The sequence below is a fragment of the Triturus cristatus genome, chromosome 2_2, assembly GCF_964204655.1.
Source record: "Triturus cristatus chromosome 2_2, aTriCri1.1, whole genome shotgun sequence".
Taxonomy (NCBI): domain Eukaryota; kingdom Metazoa; phylum Chordata; class Amphibia; order Caudata; family Salamandridae; genus Triturus; species Triturus cristatus.
In genome coordinates, this window is record NC_140582.1 from 631493075 (window position 1) to 631513298 (window position 20224).

Below are 20224 nucleotides of genomic sequence, written 5' to 3' on the forward strand. Positions count from 1 at the left end.
GTGCTTACCCCCGGTTTGTTCCTATCGCACGTTGCTCTGGAGTGGAGAAGCCTCCCACAGAAGTAGCTCACTGGCTTACTGAACCTGATCCCTCACGCCGTATATCATCTTGCTAAAGTTCTCAACTATCATTGTTGGTACGTATTCCGTTGGTGCGTTCACTCTGAACTGCCTGCCATTTAGAGTGAACGCACTCTACGCTGAAAGTAATGTAAAGGTTCAGGTAATTTCTTTTTTCTCTTCACTTTTTAGAATGTTGGCATTTTCCTACCTATGTCAACGAAGCCTTTTTGCCTGTGTCCAGGGCCACTTGACAGTTAATGGCTCTCCTACGGTGTGATGGATATTCAATTCAGACAGTGGAGAAAGGGTCTAGGTGACAAAAACAGAACGTATTCCTGACGGGATGGGTTGGGAGGGGCTGAGCCTCTTCTCTGATTACATTGAAATGGGTAGCCTGGAGGCTGTACCCAGCCTTTCTGGTTTCAGAAGAAACCTACCCTGTGACTGGCAGATGCATCTCACACCTGGGTCTTCCTGCTCTTTTTTTTTACTAGCCAGGCAGCAGCCAAGCCTGGGAGAAGGGAAGAACTGACTGGGACCAGTTTTAGGGTTAGAAAAAGAGGTGTCCTCAAACCACAGGCTAATACTGGAGATGAAAGTGGCATCCCCAGAACCTGAAATCAAAACACTCCTGTCCTGAGAAGATCCAGAAGAAAGACAGCCCTGCTGTCTAAAGATGGAAGATGGGAACTGCTTGCCTTGAGCCCAGGACCCCAGAACTAACTCCAGGGGTCATCTGGCTGACCTTCTGTTTGTGCTCCAGGGACACGACAAGCTTCTAGAAGTGTTTCCTGCGATACAGCAGACCACACTCCACTGGACCCGACCAAGTTTCTACTAATGGTCTCAGTGGAAGTGAGTCCTGAACCCCAAGTGTGCTACTCAAAATCCTGGACCTTTTTCTAAACTGATGGTTTCACTGGATCTGACACACAGTGGCGCAGGGGCATTTAGGGCCTCACATCACAGCACCACGCAGCTCCTGAACAGTTGCGTCACTGAATCTGCTAAAGAGCAATGCAAACCCTCGCATTGCAGCACCACCCAGCGCCTGATCGGTGTCTTCACTGGATCCGAAACAGAGTCTGGCATCACAGCACTGCACAGTTCCTAATTACCAGCATTAAGTGACCCAATGTAGGATAGTGCTGGACTGCCCTGCCTACACTCCATCACAGTTGGTCTGAACTTGTGACTTTGTCGCAGTCCGGCACAGCCAGAAGCTACAGTTGGTGCTTCACGCCTTTTGGAGCTTGGTTCAACCGTAAACTTTTAAAATTCATAACTCTGGTTCTACTGCTTTCATTTCTGTCATGTTGGTGTCCATTTATTTATTAAAATAGTCTATTTTTTTAAATTGGTTTAGGATTTTTCTTTTCTTGTGTTTTCACTTTATTACCATTTGTGTTTTGCATAAATACATTTACAAATAGCCTCCAAGTTAAGCCTGATTGCTTTGTGCCAAGCTACCAGAGAGTTGAGCATAGATTTATTTAGTGACTTTTGTGGTTCAACATGTTCATTTCTTGAAGTGGGTTCGACAGTGCCTCATACTGTGCACCTGTGATTTTGTACAAGGAAGGAGAACTCAGCAACAATGAAGACGTTACTGTGGCTGAGCTGAAAAAGTTGTGCAAAGAAAGGAGGTGCTGAGGCTACAAAAAGGTTCCAAAAAAGATTACCAGATAGCCCTAGGAGCCTGGGAAGAGGTCCACATGTTGCACGTTAAATCACTGGAGCAAAAGGATGATTATGATGCATAAGGGGAGGATGAGATTGAGGAGGAGGAAGAGAATATCCTGGCAATGGCCATAGAGTCAGAGGAGGGAGGAGGACCCACAGTAGTAAGTCCCCTGTCCGGTTTGGAGCAGTCAGCAGTGTGTCCTCCCACACCTGATCCCTGAAGATTTGGAGGACAGGAGACCTAGGAGATAGATGAAAAGGCAGATGGCCAAGCTGAAATTAGCTACAGAAGAGAAAAGGCTGAGGTAGAAAAAACTTTGGCATAGAAAATGTCTGATGCTGAGAGGGCCTTGGAGGAGAAGAGGCTGGCTGCAGAGGAAAAGACGGCAGCAGCAGAAATGGCCTAGGAGGAGAGAAGGTTCGCGTCAGTGGAGAAAAATGAAATGTTGGCTCATGATTTGAGTCAGAAAGAACTGGTCCTAAAAGCTGGACAACACACATTTCAGTGATGTTGATGATGATGGCAGCGACAATGGAGTAACTAAGGAAGGTAAACCGGTCAACATACACAAATCCCTGGTGCCTAACTTTGTGTTGGGGGATGATATTATTAAATGTTTAGGGCCTATGAGGTGGCCCTGAGGAGGACTGGGGGGCTTGTCTGTGGACACAAATGGCCAGTTCAGGGATTTAATGGCCGTGAACATGTCACATACTCACAGAATTTAGGACAGTTGTTTGAAAACTCTGTTTTTATTTTTTTCATTACACTTTCGGTGTATTATGTAAATGCTTTTCTAAGTATCTACAGCTCAGGGAATTTGTAAAAAGAATGTCAGCCTCTGAATAAGGTATAAATCCTAATAAATACATTGAATTTATGTCATCTGTTTAGCACAAAGTGATAATAGGTAAGTGAAGTTGTAGGTGGAGCTCTGTGCCTGTTAATTAAATGGTGTGCATGGAATAATAATTTCCAATTCTCATATGCCTGGGTTTGGCCAAGTATATCGCTTTTAAGGTCAAATTGTGAAATCAAACGAAAGAACAGCCAACACATGTTTCACCCAATGTCCATTAGCCATGGGCTTTCTCAAGGCGAAAAAGACGAAGAAGAAAGAGTGTAGCGACGTGGTCTCTGCTGTCCTGGAAATGGTATTGAAAATAGGTAAGTTCTATCAATTATTATTGGAGAAACAGCCAGATAGTTTACTAACCTTTGAGGGTTGATAGGCCTTACAGCTTGCAGAATCAATTACTACCATGAAATAGAACAATGCATAATGAGGAGCCACAAAGACACATCTTATTTCAACTGCGATAAAATACAGACATATTGGCATAAGGTACTTAAAGATATATAGATGAGGTATACATGTCTATCCCACACTGAAGATGTTACTTCTTTTCTTAACTAGAGGCATCCCCTTGAAATTCTCAAGTATTATATTGTATGCAAGTATCCTAGCACAATAATAGACCTGTAAACATTAACTAGATCAGGACCCCCCCCAACTAAAGGAGAGTGGTGGAATGAATTTATTTACATATATGTGGTCTGGAAATGGCTGTCATATCAAATCAAATATTCATGGATGTGCTCATCTAGTATCTGGCAGCTCACGATTTCCTTTATGCAGGCACTATATTAAGAAATCCTTTTCTTATGAGACTCTTATCTTTATACATGCTAAATGCCTAACTTATACCTGATGTCTCATTTATACTGTGACATTTTCTATGTAGTCTACATTTGAGTGTAATGAACTGGTAATGATTGTGTATCTCATGGACTCTGGATTGTTTTGCACTGTTCTATATTCAATCATCTTCCTAATCAAAAAGAAGAAAGGAAACTCATATAAAGACTTACTGTTGCAGTGTTGCCAGACCAGAGGTACTCAGAGCATGGCATCAACCTGAAAGAGAGGCTTATTATGCCTCTGGGCTATTTAAGAAAAACATATTTCTTCATGTAATATTCTATTCACAAGTTTGGTTTGGGCACATGGCTAAACAAAACGGGCATCCTAGCACTAAAAGCCCTTGCTTGAGTAGTGAGCGTTCAGGTGAACAGTTTTAAGATGCTTTCTGAAACTTACCAGATTGTAATTTAGTCTGAGACATGTAGGTAGACAGTTCCAGAGTTTCAGGGGCAAGATAGACAAATGAGCAGCCTCCGCCCCTGGCTCTGTTGATTCTAGGAACAGCGAAAAACCTAGATAGTATGAGCTGAGTTCTCTGTTGGCTAGGTAGGGGTTGATGAAATGATGGAGGATGCACAGGCCTAATTGAATCATGCATGATGTGCAATGCACAGTGATTTGAAGTTGAACCGGCTGCTTATTGTCTGCCAATGAAATGTGGTGAGAGCTGGGCGAGCTGATTGTTTTTTCAGAATGCCTAGTAGTATTAAAGCAGTAGCATTTCAGGATGATAGGCAGTTTTTTAGAAACAGAGATGGCTGCTTAAATAAAGGGAGTTGCTGTAGTGAAGGCGTTCTAGTATTAGTCCTTGGGCCACTATCCTGTGAACATCCATGAGAAGACATTTAGGAGTCTTTCTCAGGGCTCTAAGGAGGCCAAAGCAACTGGCAGTAACCTTCTTGGCTTGAGAGGCATGGTAAGATGTCTATCCAGTGTGACACCCAGACGTTATCTTCTGTTTTGGGGGTGGGCAGTGGCCTAGGGACGGGGGCCAAATAAGTTGATTTCATGGAAATGGATTGTTGCCAACTACCAGGACCTGTGTTTTGTCCCCAATTTCCTTTAAGCAGCTGGCTGCCATCCAGCTAGTGACCTGCTCTAAACATATGTTTGTTTGAGAAATAAAGCTTGAATTGGGTGAGAGAGAGACTATAATATCTGTATCGTCCACATACGATACCATGGTGAAGCCTAAAGAACAAATAATGGTCAAGAACTTTTTAAAGATCCTCCATAGCCATCAGGAGTACTAATTCTGTACTAAAGCCTGGCCGAAAACCTGTTTGAGTGGGGTGTAGTATGTTGTTGGATTCCAAGAACTCGGGGAGATGGCTATTTATCGCCGTCTCTATAATTTTACTGACACCTGGAAGTAGCAAGAAATGTGGTGCCCAAGAGGGAAGAAGCACACCAAAAGTGTTTAGAATAATTCTGGAAGAGGACTGCCAGAATCAGCACAGGGGGATTAGGTGGCATTCTAAATCTCCCAAGGTATTGAATCAGTGACCCCAGTAGATCAGTGTGCCTTATCCAGGCACTCTTAGAGCAGACCTAGTTGTATGGTCTGATAATATCTGGAACCCACTAATTTCTGATTCTTGACAATAAATGCATTATGAAAACCCTGTCTCAAAGCCAGTAGGTCTGACATTTTTATGATTCAATGGCTCACGATTTGTTATGGAAATAAATTTCTCTGTTATGATTTTGAGTTGAGGTCCTTGTGGTACACAAACTGTTAGTCCCTTGGCTGTAGCATATAATGAGTTTTTATTGTGTACCAACTATTGTTCAGTTCATATTGTAAAATCTAATGAATAAAAAATGTGTACAAAAGAAACCTCTGCTTTTTTTAACTATGCCCAAGATATTGAGTTTGCCAACGGTGTTCCTTTCTGTACACAGGCTTACGCTTGGAATCCAAAAATTGAGAGAAATTAAATTGATAATAACAAATGTTCTACTATTCTGTGTTATCACACTTCTCTCAATAAAAATGGTATCTTGTTTGTGGGGGTGGGCCTATCGCCTGCAACAGGAAAGGTCTCACAATGTAAAATGGAGGCCTCAAATTTTCGCCTTCAAATCGAGCCATTTTGTTGATAACAATGTTTTTGGGCCTGGGCGTCATGTATTACCCACAGAAATCTACTAACTGCAGACATTTCTGAAAATTAGACAGCTATGGAAATCCATTGTGGTGTGGCTTCTGCGGAACCCCACTATATTCTATTACCCAGAATGCCTGCAAACCTCAAACGGTGGCTAAAACACATATTTTCCTCAAATTGCTAGGAGGAAAAATTCTGGGAATCTGCAGGGATCCACAAAATTCCTACCACACAGCAGTGCCATATGTCTCAACAAAAACGGCACTCCACTTGCATGGAACCTACTACCTTCGGTTACCTAGAATGACTTGTAAGCGGCAAATTAAAGCATGCATTTTCCTCCCATTTCTGTGAGAAAGTTCTGAAATCTTGCTGTGACTCACAAAATTCCTACCACCCAATGTGCCCATACTTCTCCCAGGACTTGTGTAGGACCCGGGCCCAGAGGAGCTTTCCTACAAAAACAACCCAGGCCCGCGCATCCACTCAAAAACCATTACTGGTGTTTAAATGGTGGATCGTTGATTTGGGATTGCGGTCTTGGAGTTGATCCTCAAGGAGGGATCAACTAGGGAGATGCAAAACCTTTTGAACACTGCAACTCTTCATGAGAGTGCACCCTCTGTTGTATGTGAGGTCCTTCAGAGGGTGCTCCCTTCAGTTGCCCACCTGCCATTTAATAATGTGTATAGCTTTTTGTTTTGTATCTATTAATGTGCTTTTCCTTTTCATTGAGTGTTTTATTGTGTTGCTTAGTTATTAATTTCTACCCCACCTAACCTCACTAAATTATTCTTGGACTGTCTAGTTTGATAGACAAGTGCTAAAAGGAGCTCTTGTGCCCCAGTTTTATTGTCTGTGTGCTGAAGCCCCAGAACATTAAAAGCAAGATACTTCAGTTTACATGATTAGGGAACAGTAGCTCTAACTGCCCTGGGGCTATGTGACTATCTGACCAAGATTCCTCACAAACAATCTCCACCTCCATAAAGATATGAATTTTTAAGTGGAGTGGAATGCCCTCATAATCATGAAATTCATTAAGAACCAAAGTGATCAACTCATTAAACTCTTCCTACTTAAGATACCCACATTGGGGCTCACAAGCACAACACCTACAGCTCTGATTGATGCAAGGTTTCTTTTATTATTCAGACAGCAGAAAGAGTGCTGTGGTGGACTTTCTTCATTGTAGCACAGTCCAACATGTCTCCGTATGTGATGAGTTTCCTGAGCGACTTCAACCTCCTCTGGGATAAGTACAAATAAGCTCATCTCATCACTGCATAAATCAACCGCCCCTATCTGGGTAAGTCTTCGCCAAGGAGATGCAATGGAAGTAAATACACCAGTGTTTGGAAAGCACATGAAACGGTAACTATCTTAATTAAAGGGTTTTTAAAAAACTAAAGAAATACAAAGGGATACATTATAGCAGTTGAGGGCACTACAAGAGTAAAATTATTTGATAAAATGCACATCACATTTATGTATTTAAGGATTCAAATAGGTTTGTACATCTCAGGATTTCAATTTCCACTCTACCCGACTCTCAACCTGCTTTGTTAGAATGGCTAAAATCAAAGTAGACTTAGGGGATGCGTCTATATAGCAAAATATAAATTCAATATTGCAAGTTTGATCTGATTTTGCAATCCCTCTTACAGTCACAGCTCATACATAGAGGGCACCCGGGGGGGGGGGGGGGCGCCTGACCCACCGACTTGCTCATCAACTAATTGCATTAAATGTCACAGTTTTTAGCTGAAAACTAACAAACTCACATATCGTTTGTTTTCATGTAAAAGCTGTAGTTTCATATTTGCAGCAGAAGAATGCTCCACTGGCTGTATTGCGCATGCACCAGGTTGGATTTGATTTGATTTGATTTATCCATTTGTAGAGCGCGCAAATGCCCGAGGGCGTCTTGGCGCTGTGAGATACCGCTGGCTCTTGAAGATGTTGATTAGGGCTATGTGGAGAAAAGCCACGTTTTAACTTTCTTTCTGAAGATTTTCAGAGATGGGCTGTTTTTTATGTCTAGCGGTAGTTGGTTCCAGCTTCTTGCCGTATGTAGCAGGAAACTTCTTCCGCCCCAGTTAGCTCTCTTAAATCTTGGGATCCTGATTATTTTCATTTGGCTGGATCTTAGAAGTCTATTTGGCTCATACAGTTTTCAATGGGATTTTAAAAATTGTGATCCGGTGCCAGTGACTGCTTTATATGCTAAGCATAGTGATTTAAATTGTATTCTTTTTACAATTGGCAGCCAGTGCAGATTTTTTAGTTTGTGGCTGATTGTTTCAAATTTTGGTATCCCTAAAATCAGCCTGGCCGCTGCATTCTGCAGACGTTGGAGTTTGAGCAGGATTTTCTTCCTGGCTCCGGCGTATAAGCCGTTTCCGTAGTCCAGTCTGGACAAGGCTAATGCTGTCACCACTGTCAGGTTGTGGCTATTACTGCCCAGCCTCATACAGACACAATGAATTTCTGATATGCAGCACGACCATCAGACGGTGCAGCGTGTCAGATGAAGAAGCTTCACGGCTTGTCAACCATAAGCCCTCTTACCCAGTCAGAAGACGGAATGGAGTAAAAGTTTTTGACTTCTAACGTGTGGTGTCCTGTGGTCCGTGGACAGATATCTTTCTAGGCTGGGTGGTGAAGATGATGATTTGACGGATGAAGTTGAGCGTTTTGGTGGTGAGGAGTTTGAAGAGGAAGTCAATGTGTGTGTAATCACTGAGGGACTTATTTTTGAGAGCCTTTGGAGAGAACGTTTGGCAGGAGATAATCTTTTGCAGAAAGTCATTTCCTATGTTAGGACTGGTTGGTGTGAGAAGAAAGACTGTGAGGAAGTTCTGAAGGGTTTTTGGAATGTTAGAGAGGATCTTTCGGTTGTAGATGGTCTTCTCATGTGTGGCAGCAAACTTGTGCCACCACATGTCTTAAGAGATAAGTTGGTTGGAAGCGCTCATGTGTCTCACATGGGTATTGCGAAAACGAAAGAAAGGATTAGAGAGGCATATTGGTGGCCGGTTGTGGCTGTGCATGTAGAGAGGTTGTTACGAGAATGTGCTGTGTGTTCATGTTCTGACAGGGTTCTGAAATGTAGGACACAGCCCATGATCATTAGGGAACAAGCCTCTGGTCCGTGGACAGATATCTCCATAGACATTTTAGGTCCTGTGCGACTTAAGACTCGGGATCGCTATGTGATTGCATACATTGACATGTTTTCTCGATGGCCTGACATTAAACTTGTAAATTCGGTTGAGTCCTCTGTGGTTGTTGAGCTCTTAGAAGAACTTTTTGAACGTGAAGGATTCCCATTAACTTTGTTGTCAAACAACAGTGTTCAATTCACCTCAAGGCTCATGGAAGAATTCTTAAGTTCTAAAGGGATTAAGCACAAGAAAGCTCCTCTTTACCACCCAGAGTGCGATGGGGTTGTAGAGAGGTTTATCAAGGTTCTCAAAGGCGCTATGCAACAAGCTGTTGCCTGTGGTGAAAACTGGGAATTAGCAATCAAAGAGAATGTGCGTGAGTAAAGGTTCAGCTCCCATTCTTCCACTGGTGTGGCTCCTTTCCGCCTGCTTAAGGGAAGGGTTCCCAACATTGAAGTTGTCCCGTCGTGGGTTACCACTAAAATGTTGCTAGTGGACAGTGATGTGGGATGGAATGAAGGTTTGAAAGAAAAAGAAAGAAGTGATGGTAAAAAGGAACGTTTGGTTTGATGAGAGAAAGGGTGTGAAGAGTACGGTTGTCAAGGTGGGTGACTGGGTAAAAATCATGTCTCCCAGTAAAGGTGATGGTACTTCCAAGTTCAGTAAACCTTTTAAGGTAATTAAAGTGTTTAAAAAAGCGATAAAGACTAGTGACCATAAAATATGGAATTTGAGAAGAGTGGCCAAAAGTCCCATTAAGTTCACCACCGTCACTGCTTCTGATGCTCGCATTGGGAATGAAGGTCCCATTCAAGAAGGTCCGATTGTAAATGAAAGGGGTGGCAGGCCTTGTCGGTTAAAATGTATTCTTTGCTATCTGCAAGATTTTGTTTCTTAAGACTATTGTTGTGGGGACCATTATTGTGGTATTACTGATGTTGTGTTTCACTTATTTCTTGATATTTTGTTTCATTTGCTCTGTTGTGTATGACGTTATCAAGTTTGTTCTGGATGGTAAATGGGGGAGGAAGTGTGGTGTCCTGAATGTCCCTCAGACCTGCATTCCTCATGTTCTGGAATGTAGTGTCTGTTGCCAGGCACTTGATTGAACTACTGGTGTGGCAGTTGAGCTGGGTGTTGAACTGGATGGGGTCTCATCTAAGATGTCTCTTGAATAAACCTACTTCCACATCTACTTCTGCCTACTCTCAACTCATTACCAAAGGAGTCACCTCTATATAATGCTTTTCTCCCTTCTGATTGGGTAGAAGCTCGTGGAGCTGCGCTGCTTGAATTGCTAGAGCGAAGGGAGTCAGGAATTGCGGTCCCAGCAGAGCATATCAGCTCATGTCTAAGAGGATTGACACAAGTAAGTTTTGTTTTCAGCTGTATAACTTTGTATGCAGAGCGGCTTCTTCGCTAAGGTGCAGGAGTATCGCCCCACTGCCTTTCAGTACAGCAAAAAAGGGAAAATAAAATGAAAATTACACAACGTTATTATCATTTTATTTTTTTCTGTGCTGGGGCAGTTTTGTGGGGCCGGTCTAGGCTGCGCAGGGGAGAGGAGTAGTTGCACCCTCCTAAGTGCGCATGACTGTTTGGCCGCCCCACTGGGTCCGGCCAAACATTCATGCGCACTTTGCATGTTCTCCACCCAGGCTGCATGACAGCCTGGGTGGAGAACATGTCTGGGCTCACATTCCCCATCTGAGCGCCAAACCATAGTGCTCAGACCAATCACAGCGCTGCTTTGCAGCGTTGTGAGTGGCTTAGGGGAGCCTATCCTGCTTTCTGTTTGAACAGAAGCCAGGAAGAGGATAGAGAGGTTGGAAGAGAGGCGGCAGCCGACCAGCCGGCTGGCAGGTAAGTGATCTTTTTTTCCTGCCCCACTTCCTCTCCTTTCCACCCCACTACTGCTTTGCGGAAGGAGCCGCACCTGTTTGTATGAGTGTGTGTATGTGTATTTGCCTGCTTGCCTGGTACTGAATTTATCTGTGTAGCTGTATTAATTTCTAGACATGTGTGTCTTGATCATCTTATATGTGTTTTAGTGCTGTATGTGTGAGCATGTGTATATGTGAGTGCAATTTGAGACTGAAAACCTGTGAGATGGGAGGTCTTGGGCCCTGCGGATTGGCAAAAATTGAACCTTGTGGGGGAGAAACATCCTGGCTCGCTGGATTTTCCTCTTCCAGCCCAGGCTTGCTTGCATGTTCCTGTCAGCTGTCATATTTCTGTCCCATCACTTTTAGATTTCACAGGACACCACTGCCCATACAATTGGACGATGGTGTTCAAAATAGGCCACATCTTTCTAGCCATTGCTTTTTTTCATGCGATTTAGGTCATGCAATTTATCAATTGGTTATTACTGTTGGGCAGAAACGTTCCTCTTTAGACATATTCTATTAGTCTGATGACAATGCAATGTTGTTTTTCCTTGTAGGAACTTTCTGCGTGATTTATATTATGCAATTTTTTTAAATTTCAAATAAAAAAATGTTAACGATTTTATGGTTTGTGTTTGTACAGATGGTTGTTTAAGCATGTGCTTAATGTTTTAATTAAATAAAATAGGAAAGCGGGAATAAAAAATAAATTGTTCACATTTTACAACTATAAATTTATGATTTACCTGATCTATCTGTTCTGGAGAAGAAGAGGAGAAAGACGCTCTGACATAAGGGCAAGGTTTTGACTTGTCAACTGTATAGCAGTTGCCAGGAGCGAAGAGCACCTAAGAAATAACAGCAAAATATAACCTCATTAGAATATCATCAGATGCTGTCTTTGGGGCAGCAGTTCCGTACCCCTGGATTTAGTGCAAACGTGGGTCCCGACACCTATTGGCACAACCAAAGAAAACACAATGTAAACTGACCCCTGCAAGAAACAAGTATTTTAAAGGCAGTAGGTTGGTTTTATGCATAGTGCATGGACAAAAAGACACAAAATATCTATATGCCAAGATCCCACCTTCATGAAAAATATGCAGGAACACCCAGAGCACCATACAGACTTTGACACACTCAGGCAAATGGACAGACAAGTACCCGGGTATACAGAGCCTCACACATGAAGACAAACTAAGAAGCACACTATTTATGTACAAATTGAAAAGAGCCCACATATTTATATACATGCAGTCACCTGCACAGACATCTAAGCACACAATGACATGCCTAATCAATCAGGTCCAGGTAGCCATGAACACAGAATCTCTCTCTCTGTGTGCAAATGCCCCTTTTTTGTGATCACCCCAATTCTTTTGCTGAATTTTATTGCGGGTTGCAGCCATTAAACACTGGGACACTTCTTAACAGTGCCCATTGTGTGTGCCATTCGTCCTAAAACAGGTAAAACGTGGCATAACCCCGATTGGCCTATTTAACTGTCCAATAAGGCCAAAGTATATGGGTCCCAAAACACACCTATGGCATGGAAATTTAGATTTCACCTGTGGATCACAGCCATACTGTGCCACCCACTAGTGTGACCAGGGAAACATGACTCAGGGAATGCCACTGCAGGCTGGCAGCTGCAGTTTAAACCTGCAGCCTGACCTGCAAAAATAAGCCCTTTGAACAGGAGAAAACCTCTCTTTTAAAAATTAATAAGGCACCATTATATAAGCCTTGCCACAAGGTAAGGGTGCCTGGTATGTAAATGGAGAACATCTAGAAATTTAAAGTTAAACATGTTCTTACAGTGACTAGCACCCAAAAGCTACTGTTTTCAGGCTATGGACCAGCTAGATAAATTATTCAACAACTATTTTCAATATTTATTAAAAGCCCAACTTAATGGTGAAGCTGGATTGTTAATAAATATTAAGGAAAAGGGTCTTGTAGAGATTTACATTTTCCCTGCCTAAAGTTCCTGGAGACTAATTTGCATTAGCCTCCAATTGTCACAGAGATGGATAATAGCCCTGATGAGGTATGAAAGTCTGCTCCCAAAGTAGAGAAAAGGTCTGGATGTGGGGAGGTGCTTTTATTCCTCCGCCTGGAAGAGCAGTTGGGCTGTGCCCAGGAACTTAATTTACTTCAAAGGGGCTCTTTCTTTTGTCCTCACATTCAGGCAGGCAGCACACCCAATGGGGAAAAACTGCCATATAATTGGTTTTGAGTGACCCCATAGAAGGGGTTGATCATTGTCCTGGACCTTTACCCTTTTTGTTGGAAATGACAATGTTTGCATGGGTACTGCTCCAGATGTTGCCATGACTGTTTTTGCTAAGTACAGAACTCTGCGCACTTTACACCTTCTAACCTTTAACATTATTTTTCACTGAAGATGTATGTTACCTCTTTCTTTAAGGCCTTTTCCAAGATCAGATTTTCTGTATCTTTTATGTTCTTTATCTTTATCCATAAAAACATGCCTGCATGAGGGCACTGCCACTCCGCTAAACCTAGCACGAAAAAAAGACATTTAAAACAAAAACATTACAGGTAAATCAGCATTCGCTAACCTCAATTTTAAGCTACAATTGTTGGAGTTAAGACTAGCCAAACAAGTGCAGCTATGCATGATATTAAATTATCTCATCGAAAATCTAGCATTTGTGGAAATGTATAATTTTTGTCAGTATTGAATTCTTCACTCTTTGTCATAGTTAGTAATTTATTCCATTTGGTATTTCCTTAGCCAGTGCATTTATCCACAGTGTTCATTTTCTCAATAACAGTTTTTTCCATCTTCTCTTATGGGTGGTATGGATGCATGATCAATTATTAGAAACACAACTGAACAATATTTCTAGTGATTTGTAATGTTTTTGTTTTGTTCTAACACGGGCTGTGTTAATGGAATCTTAGTTTAACTAGTATGATGTTTGTCTAACATAGTTGATACAACATGGGCATCTTTTTCTATACACATTTGCCTTAGGCACACAAATGAGTAAATGTTGAGTTTGAAATTGGTCTTCTGTTTGTAGATGGTATATGTTTTCTGGTTTTACCAAATAACCATACAATATGTATGAGAAGATGCTTCCTTTTGCGTGGTCACCCCTATTCTTTGTGCTACATTTTATTGTTGGTATTTAGACTCTGCACATGGAGGCGCTGCTGCCCAGTGTATATGCCCTGATCCATTAAATATGTAGAAATTGGCTAATACTCGACTGTCCAATTTAACTTTCTTTTAATGTCGTAGTTTATGGTGTAGAAAATACATCGATAGCATTGAAAGTTATAATGTCACTAGTGGACTGCAGCACGTATTATGCCAACACCTAGTGTGACAAGGAAAACATGGTTTCCGGTCTGCCATTGCAGCCTGAGTACTGTAGTGTAAAACATGCAATTGCACCTGTTAAATAATTCTTTTTGTCAGATAAAAACCTCACTTGTTGCCCACAGGTATGGTGCATTGTATTTAAAAATTTGATATTGTGAAAATATATTGTACGACGTCCCTACACTGAAAAGGCCCTAACATATATTTTCCCTATGGCAGGCCTAATCCTATGTTGAAATCAGTGTACAGATTAAAAGTCTGATACTGTATCATGGGAATATGACCAGCTAGAAACTAATAAAATGACTACGTTTAGTAGTTATTAAAAATCCAATGTAAAGGTAAGGCAGGGTTTCTTTCTAATAAATAATAAGGAAAAGTTACTTTTAAAGGGTTATCCTTCCCAGTCTGAGGCTCCTTGGGGCTAATTAGCATTGACTCTCCTGCAACTCCCAACCTGTACTTTACCTGATTGAGGTGTAACATTCCTCCCAGGACCTACACAATAGGTCACTGTGATTGACAAGTAGACCCGAATGGGCAGTGTTGTCTCCTTGGAGCTCAGCATAAGGGTAGGGCACCACAATGTCAAGCCCTGTTTGTCATGTATGTTAGAACCACATGAGGCATCTTGGAACACTTGAGAGAAAGCAAACAGAATTCTAGGGCAATTCTTGTGTAGCTTCTGAATAGTGCTGAATAACCCTGCTTTTGCCCTACCAGACCTTTGTCTTTTATTTTGTGTGAGTACTGGGCCTTATTCATACTAGATGTTAGTGTTAGTTGTGAATGGACAGTGCTGATTTCCATAGTCCACTACCCTACATACCCCAAGCCTTCAGAGCCCAAGTTTTATTGTAGCTGAAGATTCTGTCTGTCTTGGCATTGCTCTGGCACATGACATTATGGGACTGTCTTCTGGTAAAGTAAACAGGTACTACTGAAAAAGTTGATAGATAGGATTGTCCCTTGGAACTTTTAGCCCATTGGTTATGGAGTGCCAAGGACTCACATTACCCACTAGCTGGTGCAAGGCATAAATGTGGCACCCCAAGGCACCTCCTTAAAATGCTTCTGAACATGTGGGAGAAGAGAAGACTGAACCTGTATCTGTCACCTGAGAGGAGCCCTGATTGACAAACCTGCTCCCCGTTGTGCCCACTACAAAAACAAGCATTTGCAATGCAATAGGTCTTGCATCTGCGAGAGTTTGAGCTATTGGCTTGTAAATCACAATGTATTTTAATTATGTCTTGATTTTTAAAACATATAAAAGGCATTGTCATTTACAATGCCAATAGCTTAAACTCTCGCAAATGCGAGACCTACTGAATTTCAAATGCTTGACTTTAATTACTGTCAGTGCTGGACCAGGCCCACTTAAAGTCCTGTGTGTGTTGGCAGTACAAGAACCGTTGTACATTTGACATAATGTGCACACCCTCATCACTGAGAAAACAGTGATACATCAACAGCACATAAAAATAATCTCTAAATAAAAAGGGAGGCCAAGGAACGGGAAGAAAGCATGTGTTTTGGACGCCAACAATAAACAATTGTCCAGCTTCTAACATCAAAGGAGCCCCCGTACTTCGGGGATAAACTGCTGAATGCATTCCTTCCCTGGTTCACCGGCATTGCTCTGCTAATACTGCTTGCCATTGGTTTAGGTGTAGCTCAAATAGGGCTCTAAGGTCACCCAACAACCTTGGTGCTGCTCCTGTAATATCATTCCATACGCTCGTAATCTGCAATGCAGGAACAGAACAGCGCGTTTCCCTCAGGAGGCAATCATGACAGAGCGATTTGAAATGTCCATAAAATAGTTGGCACCGGTGTCTATCTTAAGCCGACACATCACTATTGTTTAAAGGGGAACATAAATCTTACAGGACGTGCATCCTATGAGTTGATCCTTATTATTAATAATTACAGTTTAGATTCCGGCTTATTACACTGGGCATGTGTTTTTTTAAGTGACAATGTATAAAATCTTCATACAGCGAAAGTGAAAACAAGCACATAGGGCCAAAGGGGCTGTGTATTTTCTGCCACTCCTCAAAAAGTTAATTATCCTTAATTATCCAATACTATGCGTAATTACATTTCCTAGTCCAACCAATGACCCAGTCTTCCTCTGCTGCCATTACTCATCTACAGCTCACTGCACCGTTGTATCAAATATGACCTTAGCGCGTGCCCCTTAGCGCGTGCTTCTCAATGTGGAACGCGGTTTGCCTTTCTGGCCATCAGATAAATCTTACAATAGTATAACTGTCCACCAGGAGCAGGCGGGGTGAGTGGGACGAGCTTCAGATGCGCATGCGCCGAAAACATTCCTAACGGGAGACATTTACAACATGCAAACATATTTATTCAGATTTAGTAAATACATTCAAAGCCAGCAAAATGTGCTATTACTCTGTGCCTTTCAAGACCTCATACTAACAAGGACATTGGCAAAGCCAAAATGTATATGCTGCACGATATGTGTGGATACACATACGAATAATACAGACGAAATAACTAGAGGCACATATAGAAACAAGATAACCCACACAAAGGAACACATGCAATCCGGTAACTCGTACAGGCACTCATCCAAATACAGATGAGATACGCCACCCGCAATGCACTTGAAATCAAATGCGCTTGAAATCAAAAGCCAGGGATAGCAGCTGTGTGACCACAGAGCAGTACAAAACAAGGAAGTAGTCCCTAAATAAAAAGATAACAGCCCAGCAGCGAACCAAACTGTAGTTGGTCGGTGCTACTTCCTCCAAAATAGAAGCAAAACGGAAATGACGTATCAAACCACCAGCCAATCAATGAGCGAGATAAGAGCAATGCCAGATTTAACCAATGGCAAGCAGCAAAACAAATAGAAATGCAATGGGTGGAGTTTCACCACTAACACTGATTATTTGATGCCTCGGAGAGGCAGCACATGCGCTGCCTATGCGAGAGCTGAAAATAGACTTCAAGGTTAAGTTGGCTGACCTCCTGTGCAACTGCATGACACAACAAGCTTCAAGAGTCCTTTTTCATGGATGTTTGGAGCAGAGCAGTGGCAACTTGAACTGGGACTGGATTTTGCTAGTGACCTCTGGTTGGATTAAATGTCAGGTTTGTTCTATGTGGAGATCTCTGCAACTCTGAAATAAATGACATAGTCCCTTTCTATGTTGTGAATAACAAGCTTTTTCAACTGCAAACCGTAAAAGCTCCAGAGGGACAAACTATCTTGATATATCCGACATGGTGGTGGCTACAATTTCAGCTTTGTCTCATATGGAGAAGACGTTTGGTTATAAAAAGTCTCTTTTTGGATTAGTACTTAGGGACTGATTATGACTTTGGTTGTCTTTGGACTGCTGTCATGTCGTCTTCACCACCCGCAATATTACAATGTTGACAGTTTGCAGAACGAAAGACCACCTGTGCTCCGCTGACAAAGCCAGACAATTCCTGACTGCCTTGACGGTGGTTGGGGGAAAGCAGCTGTTATGAAAACTCACCCATTACCTTTACTTCCCTTCAGTCTCCGTGGTAGATTTCTTCCGACAGGGCCCCCCTTTACAGCAGCATTTTTAAGCTGAAGAAAATTACTCTATTGGCGTAGAAATCCAGGTAAGTTTGTTTTGTACTATATACCCATTGACTGGACTGGGCAAATATGGGTCAGACTCCAGCAATGGGTAAGTACTGGCAGTAGGTCTTTTTTCACGTCATGTGTATGTGTACATTTCACATTTGTGCAGTCAAATATACACACCAGCATTGACACAAACAAATATACAGAAACACTGCCGCTGCCCCATTGGAAATATCCTATTATGGCAGACGGAAGACTGCTGCCACCTAAGTCTTCTTGGGACTGCCGGGGTAAAGCAGTAAGACCACTGAACTTGTAATCAGGCTCTTAATAATTGTTTTGAATATTTCTACTTCCAAGCTCCAGAGGGACCAATCTATTTGGTGTTTCTTACCCATGCTACACAATGGTCACCTAAATCGAGGCGAAGTCCTGGTCTTTTGGGACCATTGACTACTATTAGCGCGTTACACTTTTAGGTGCTATTTTCCATTAAATATTTAAAAAGTCATATCCCATGTTCCCCTTATTGTATTTTTGGCAATTTGGTGTCATTTAATTTTACTCTGTTTTTAGATTGGAGTGTACTTTTTATTTTGTTGTGTTTTTGGTTTCTTAATTATTTTTAGGCTGTGGGGTTTTAGGTTTAAACCTATATTAACTGATAAAACCCCACTGAAAGAGCAATAGCCCTCACCAGTGAAAACATATAAACACTGAATAAACACCTGCACAAACACAAACTAAATGCCATTCAATGAAAGGAAAAAGAGAGTGAAAGAGTCATTTTGTTTTACTTCCTGAAGGGTTCAATACAATGTAACTTTGTTATACAAGCTAGCAGTAAGAAAGACTGGGGTAACATTATTCTGCTTAAGTTTTGTTGTTTAGGAATGCCACTAAAATATTGTTTCTTCTTTCTTTTGCTTTTTTCAGTTTTGTGGTCTTTGTTCTAAAGGGTTTTGAAGCATGTTTTAGGTCTTGTTTAATTATTTTATAAACTGTAGAGAATAAGGAAATATCAAAATCATATTTGATATTTTGGCTGTGTTTGATTCTTTCACTGATAGGTAAAATGTCTGGTTTCATAAGAATCTTTCCTAATATGTGTCATCATATTTACCCATAGAGAATGGGTAAAAACCCTTGCTACATCAGCCCACAGTTAGTTTCTAGTGGGTCAGTATTGATAGTGGGTGAATTGCCAACATCTCAGGCTTTAAACATTCAATGCAAGGTATAGTGACAAGTATATGTATAAAGAGCGCTATCGCCAAACATCTGGGATAGTCGTGAACACATGGAACACAGTGTCACTTGGAATGCTCTGCCGAAAAAAGGTTCTTTCCAAGCTCAACAAAGATTAGAGTGATATTTTTTGGATTTGCCGTGATTTAGCTATGTATATGAAAAAGTTGTGTGATGACCTGTCAAAATTGATACCCGAGCTGAAGTGATTCCCTGTAGGATATTCTTGCCACTTGTTAGATGGTATGCTGAAGGCATCTTTACAATCTTCAGAGTTAATGAGGGATGCTATTGACTTTTTAGTCCATTCTGGTGCACTGTTTTCTTATGCACAGGAACTAAAACACAAATATTTATCATTTTGTGCTTTGTGTGAAATCAAAGAAAGAGTCATCCCAACCGTGTCCCTTAGCTGATGGTTCTCAGTCCAAGGGTCTATGAATGCTATATTATCCATGTGGCAACCGTTTACAGAATTTGTGCTGAGTGATGATGCCAAAGGCAAGAAATGTGAGGATCTTTGGTCGCATATTGATAGTGATGTGAAAAAGTACACTCTACTGCATTATTAGAGTTTTACAGGAAAACATAACTGCTGTAGCGAACATAATAAAAAAACTAGAGTCTGAAAAAATCCTTGTCTGCCAACTGTTCGGCATAATAGGATAGATGTGAAACATCTCCTTGAGAGTAGGCAGGGTGACACATTTAGTGACTTTGGCACTACAACGTTTCATGTTAGAGTGCTTGCCACTTGGTAAGATAAGCAATGTTGAAGATTTATTTTACAATGTATGAGAAATGGCTTGCTATGGTGCATAGAAATGTCCCTTCACCACCAATGGCATTTGAAGTCAATGAAACCTCACTGTGGTACTCTGTAAGTTCTAGATCACTTCAGTAAAGGGGAATTTCCTCCATAGTTTCTAAAGTGCTGCTTCATTTTTGACCGCTTCAATTGCTCTGAGGGCATAAGCACTTAGCTCAATGCAAATGTTGCCGATCCTGCCCTAAGAATCACAATCTTCAAGTGCACCAGTATTGGCATGGAACGCTATGTCAGCGGCCAGAGTTAAGAAATTGTGTACTGGCATTTTGGCGTTGCCCGTCTCAAGTGCCAATGTTGAGAGGGCCTCTTCACAGAAGTTTACATGGGAAGGAAAGAGCGAGCACACATGACCAAAGACTCACTGAAGAAGTATTGTATGGTGTACTACAATAAGTCTAATTTGCAAAAATCTATTTGGACCTCATATACACTATATGTACACTGTCTATATACCATGTTCTATCAGTGCAGAAAGCAACCAATAATAAAAGCAAAATGTTCCATAAACACCTGTTGTTTTTAGTGGCGCGAAAATGTGTAACCACTGATAACAACTGTTTTTTAAGGTATTGAAA

General features: G+C 41.6%; 1 protein-coding gene across 1 annotated transcript in view; it reads right to left on the minus strand.

Annotated features, from left to right (window-relative positions):
* The window catches only part of LOC146862603 (kynurenine/alpha-aminoadipate aminotransferase, mitochondrial-like), an 829492-nt gene that overhangs the window by 78930 nt on the left and 730338 nt on the right, over nucleotides 1-20224 (minus strand). Inside the window, exons 13-14 of the mRNA XM_085641832.1 lie at nucleotides 13038-13144; nucleotides 11366-11467 (exon numbers count right to left, since the gene is read on the minus strand). Of these exons, the coding sequence (XP_085497958.1) occupies nucleotides 11366-11467; nucleotides 13038-13144 (209 nt within the window). The remainder of the gene's footprint in view (nucleotides 1-11365; nucleotides 11468-13037; nucleotides 13145-20224) is intronic.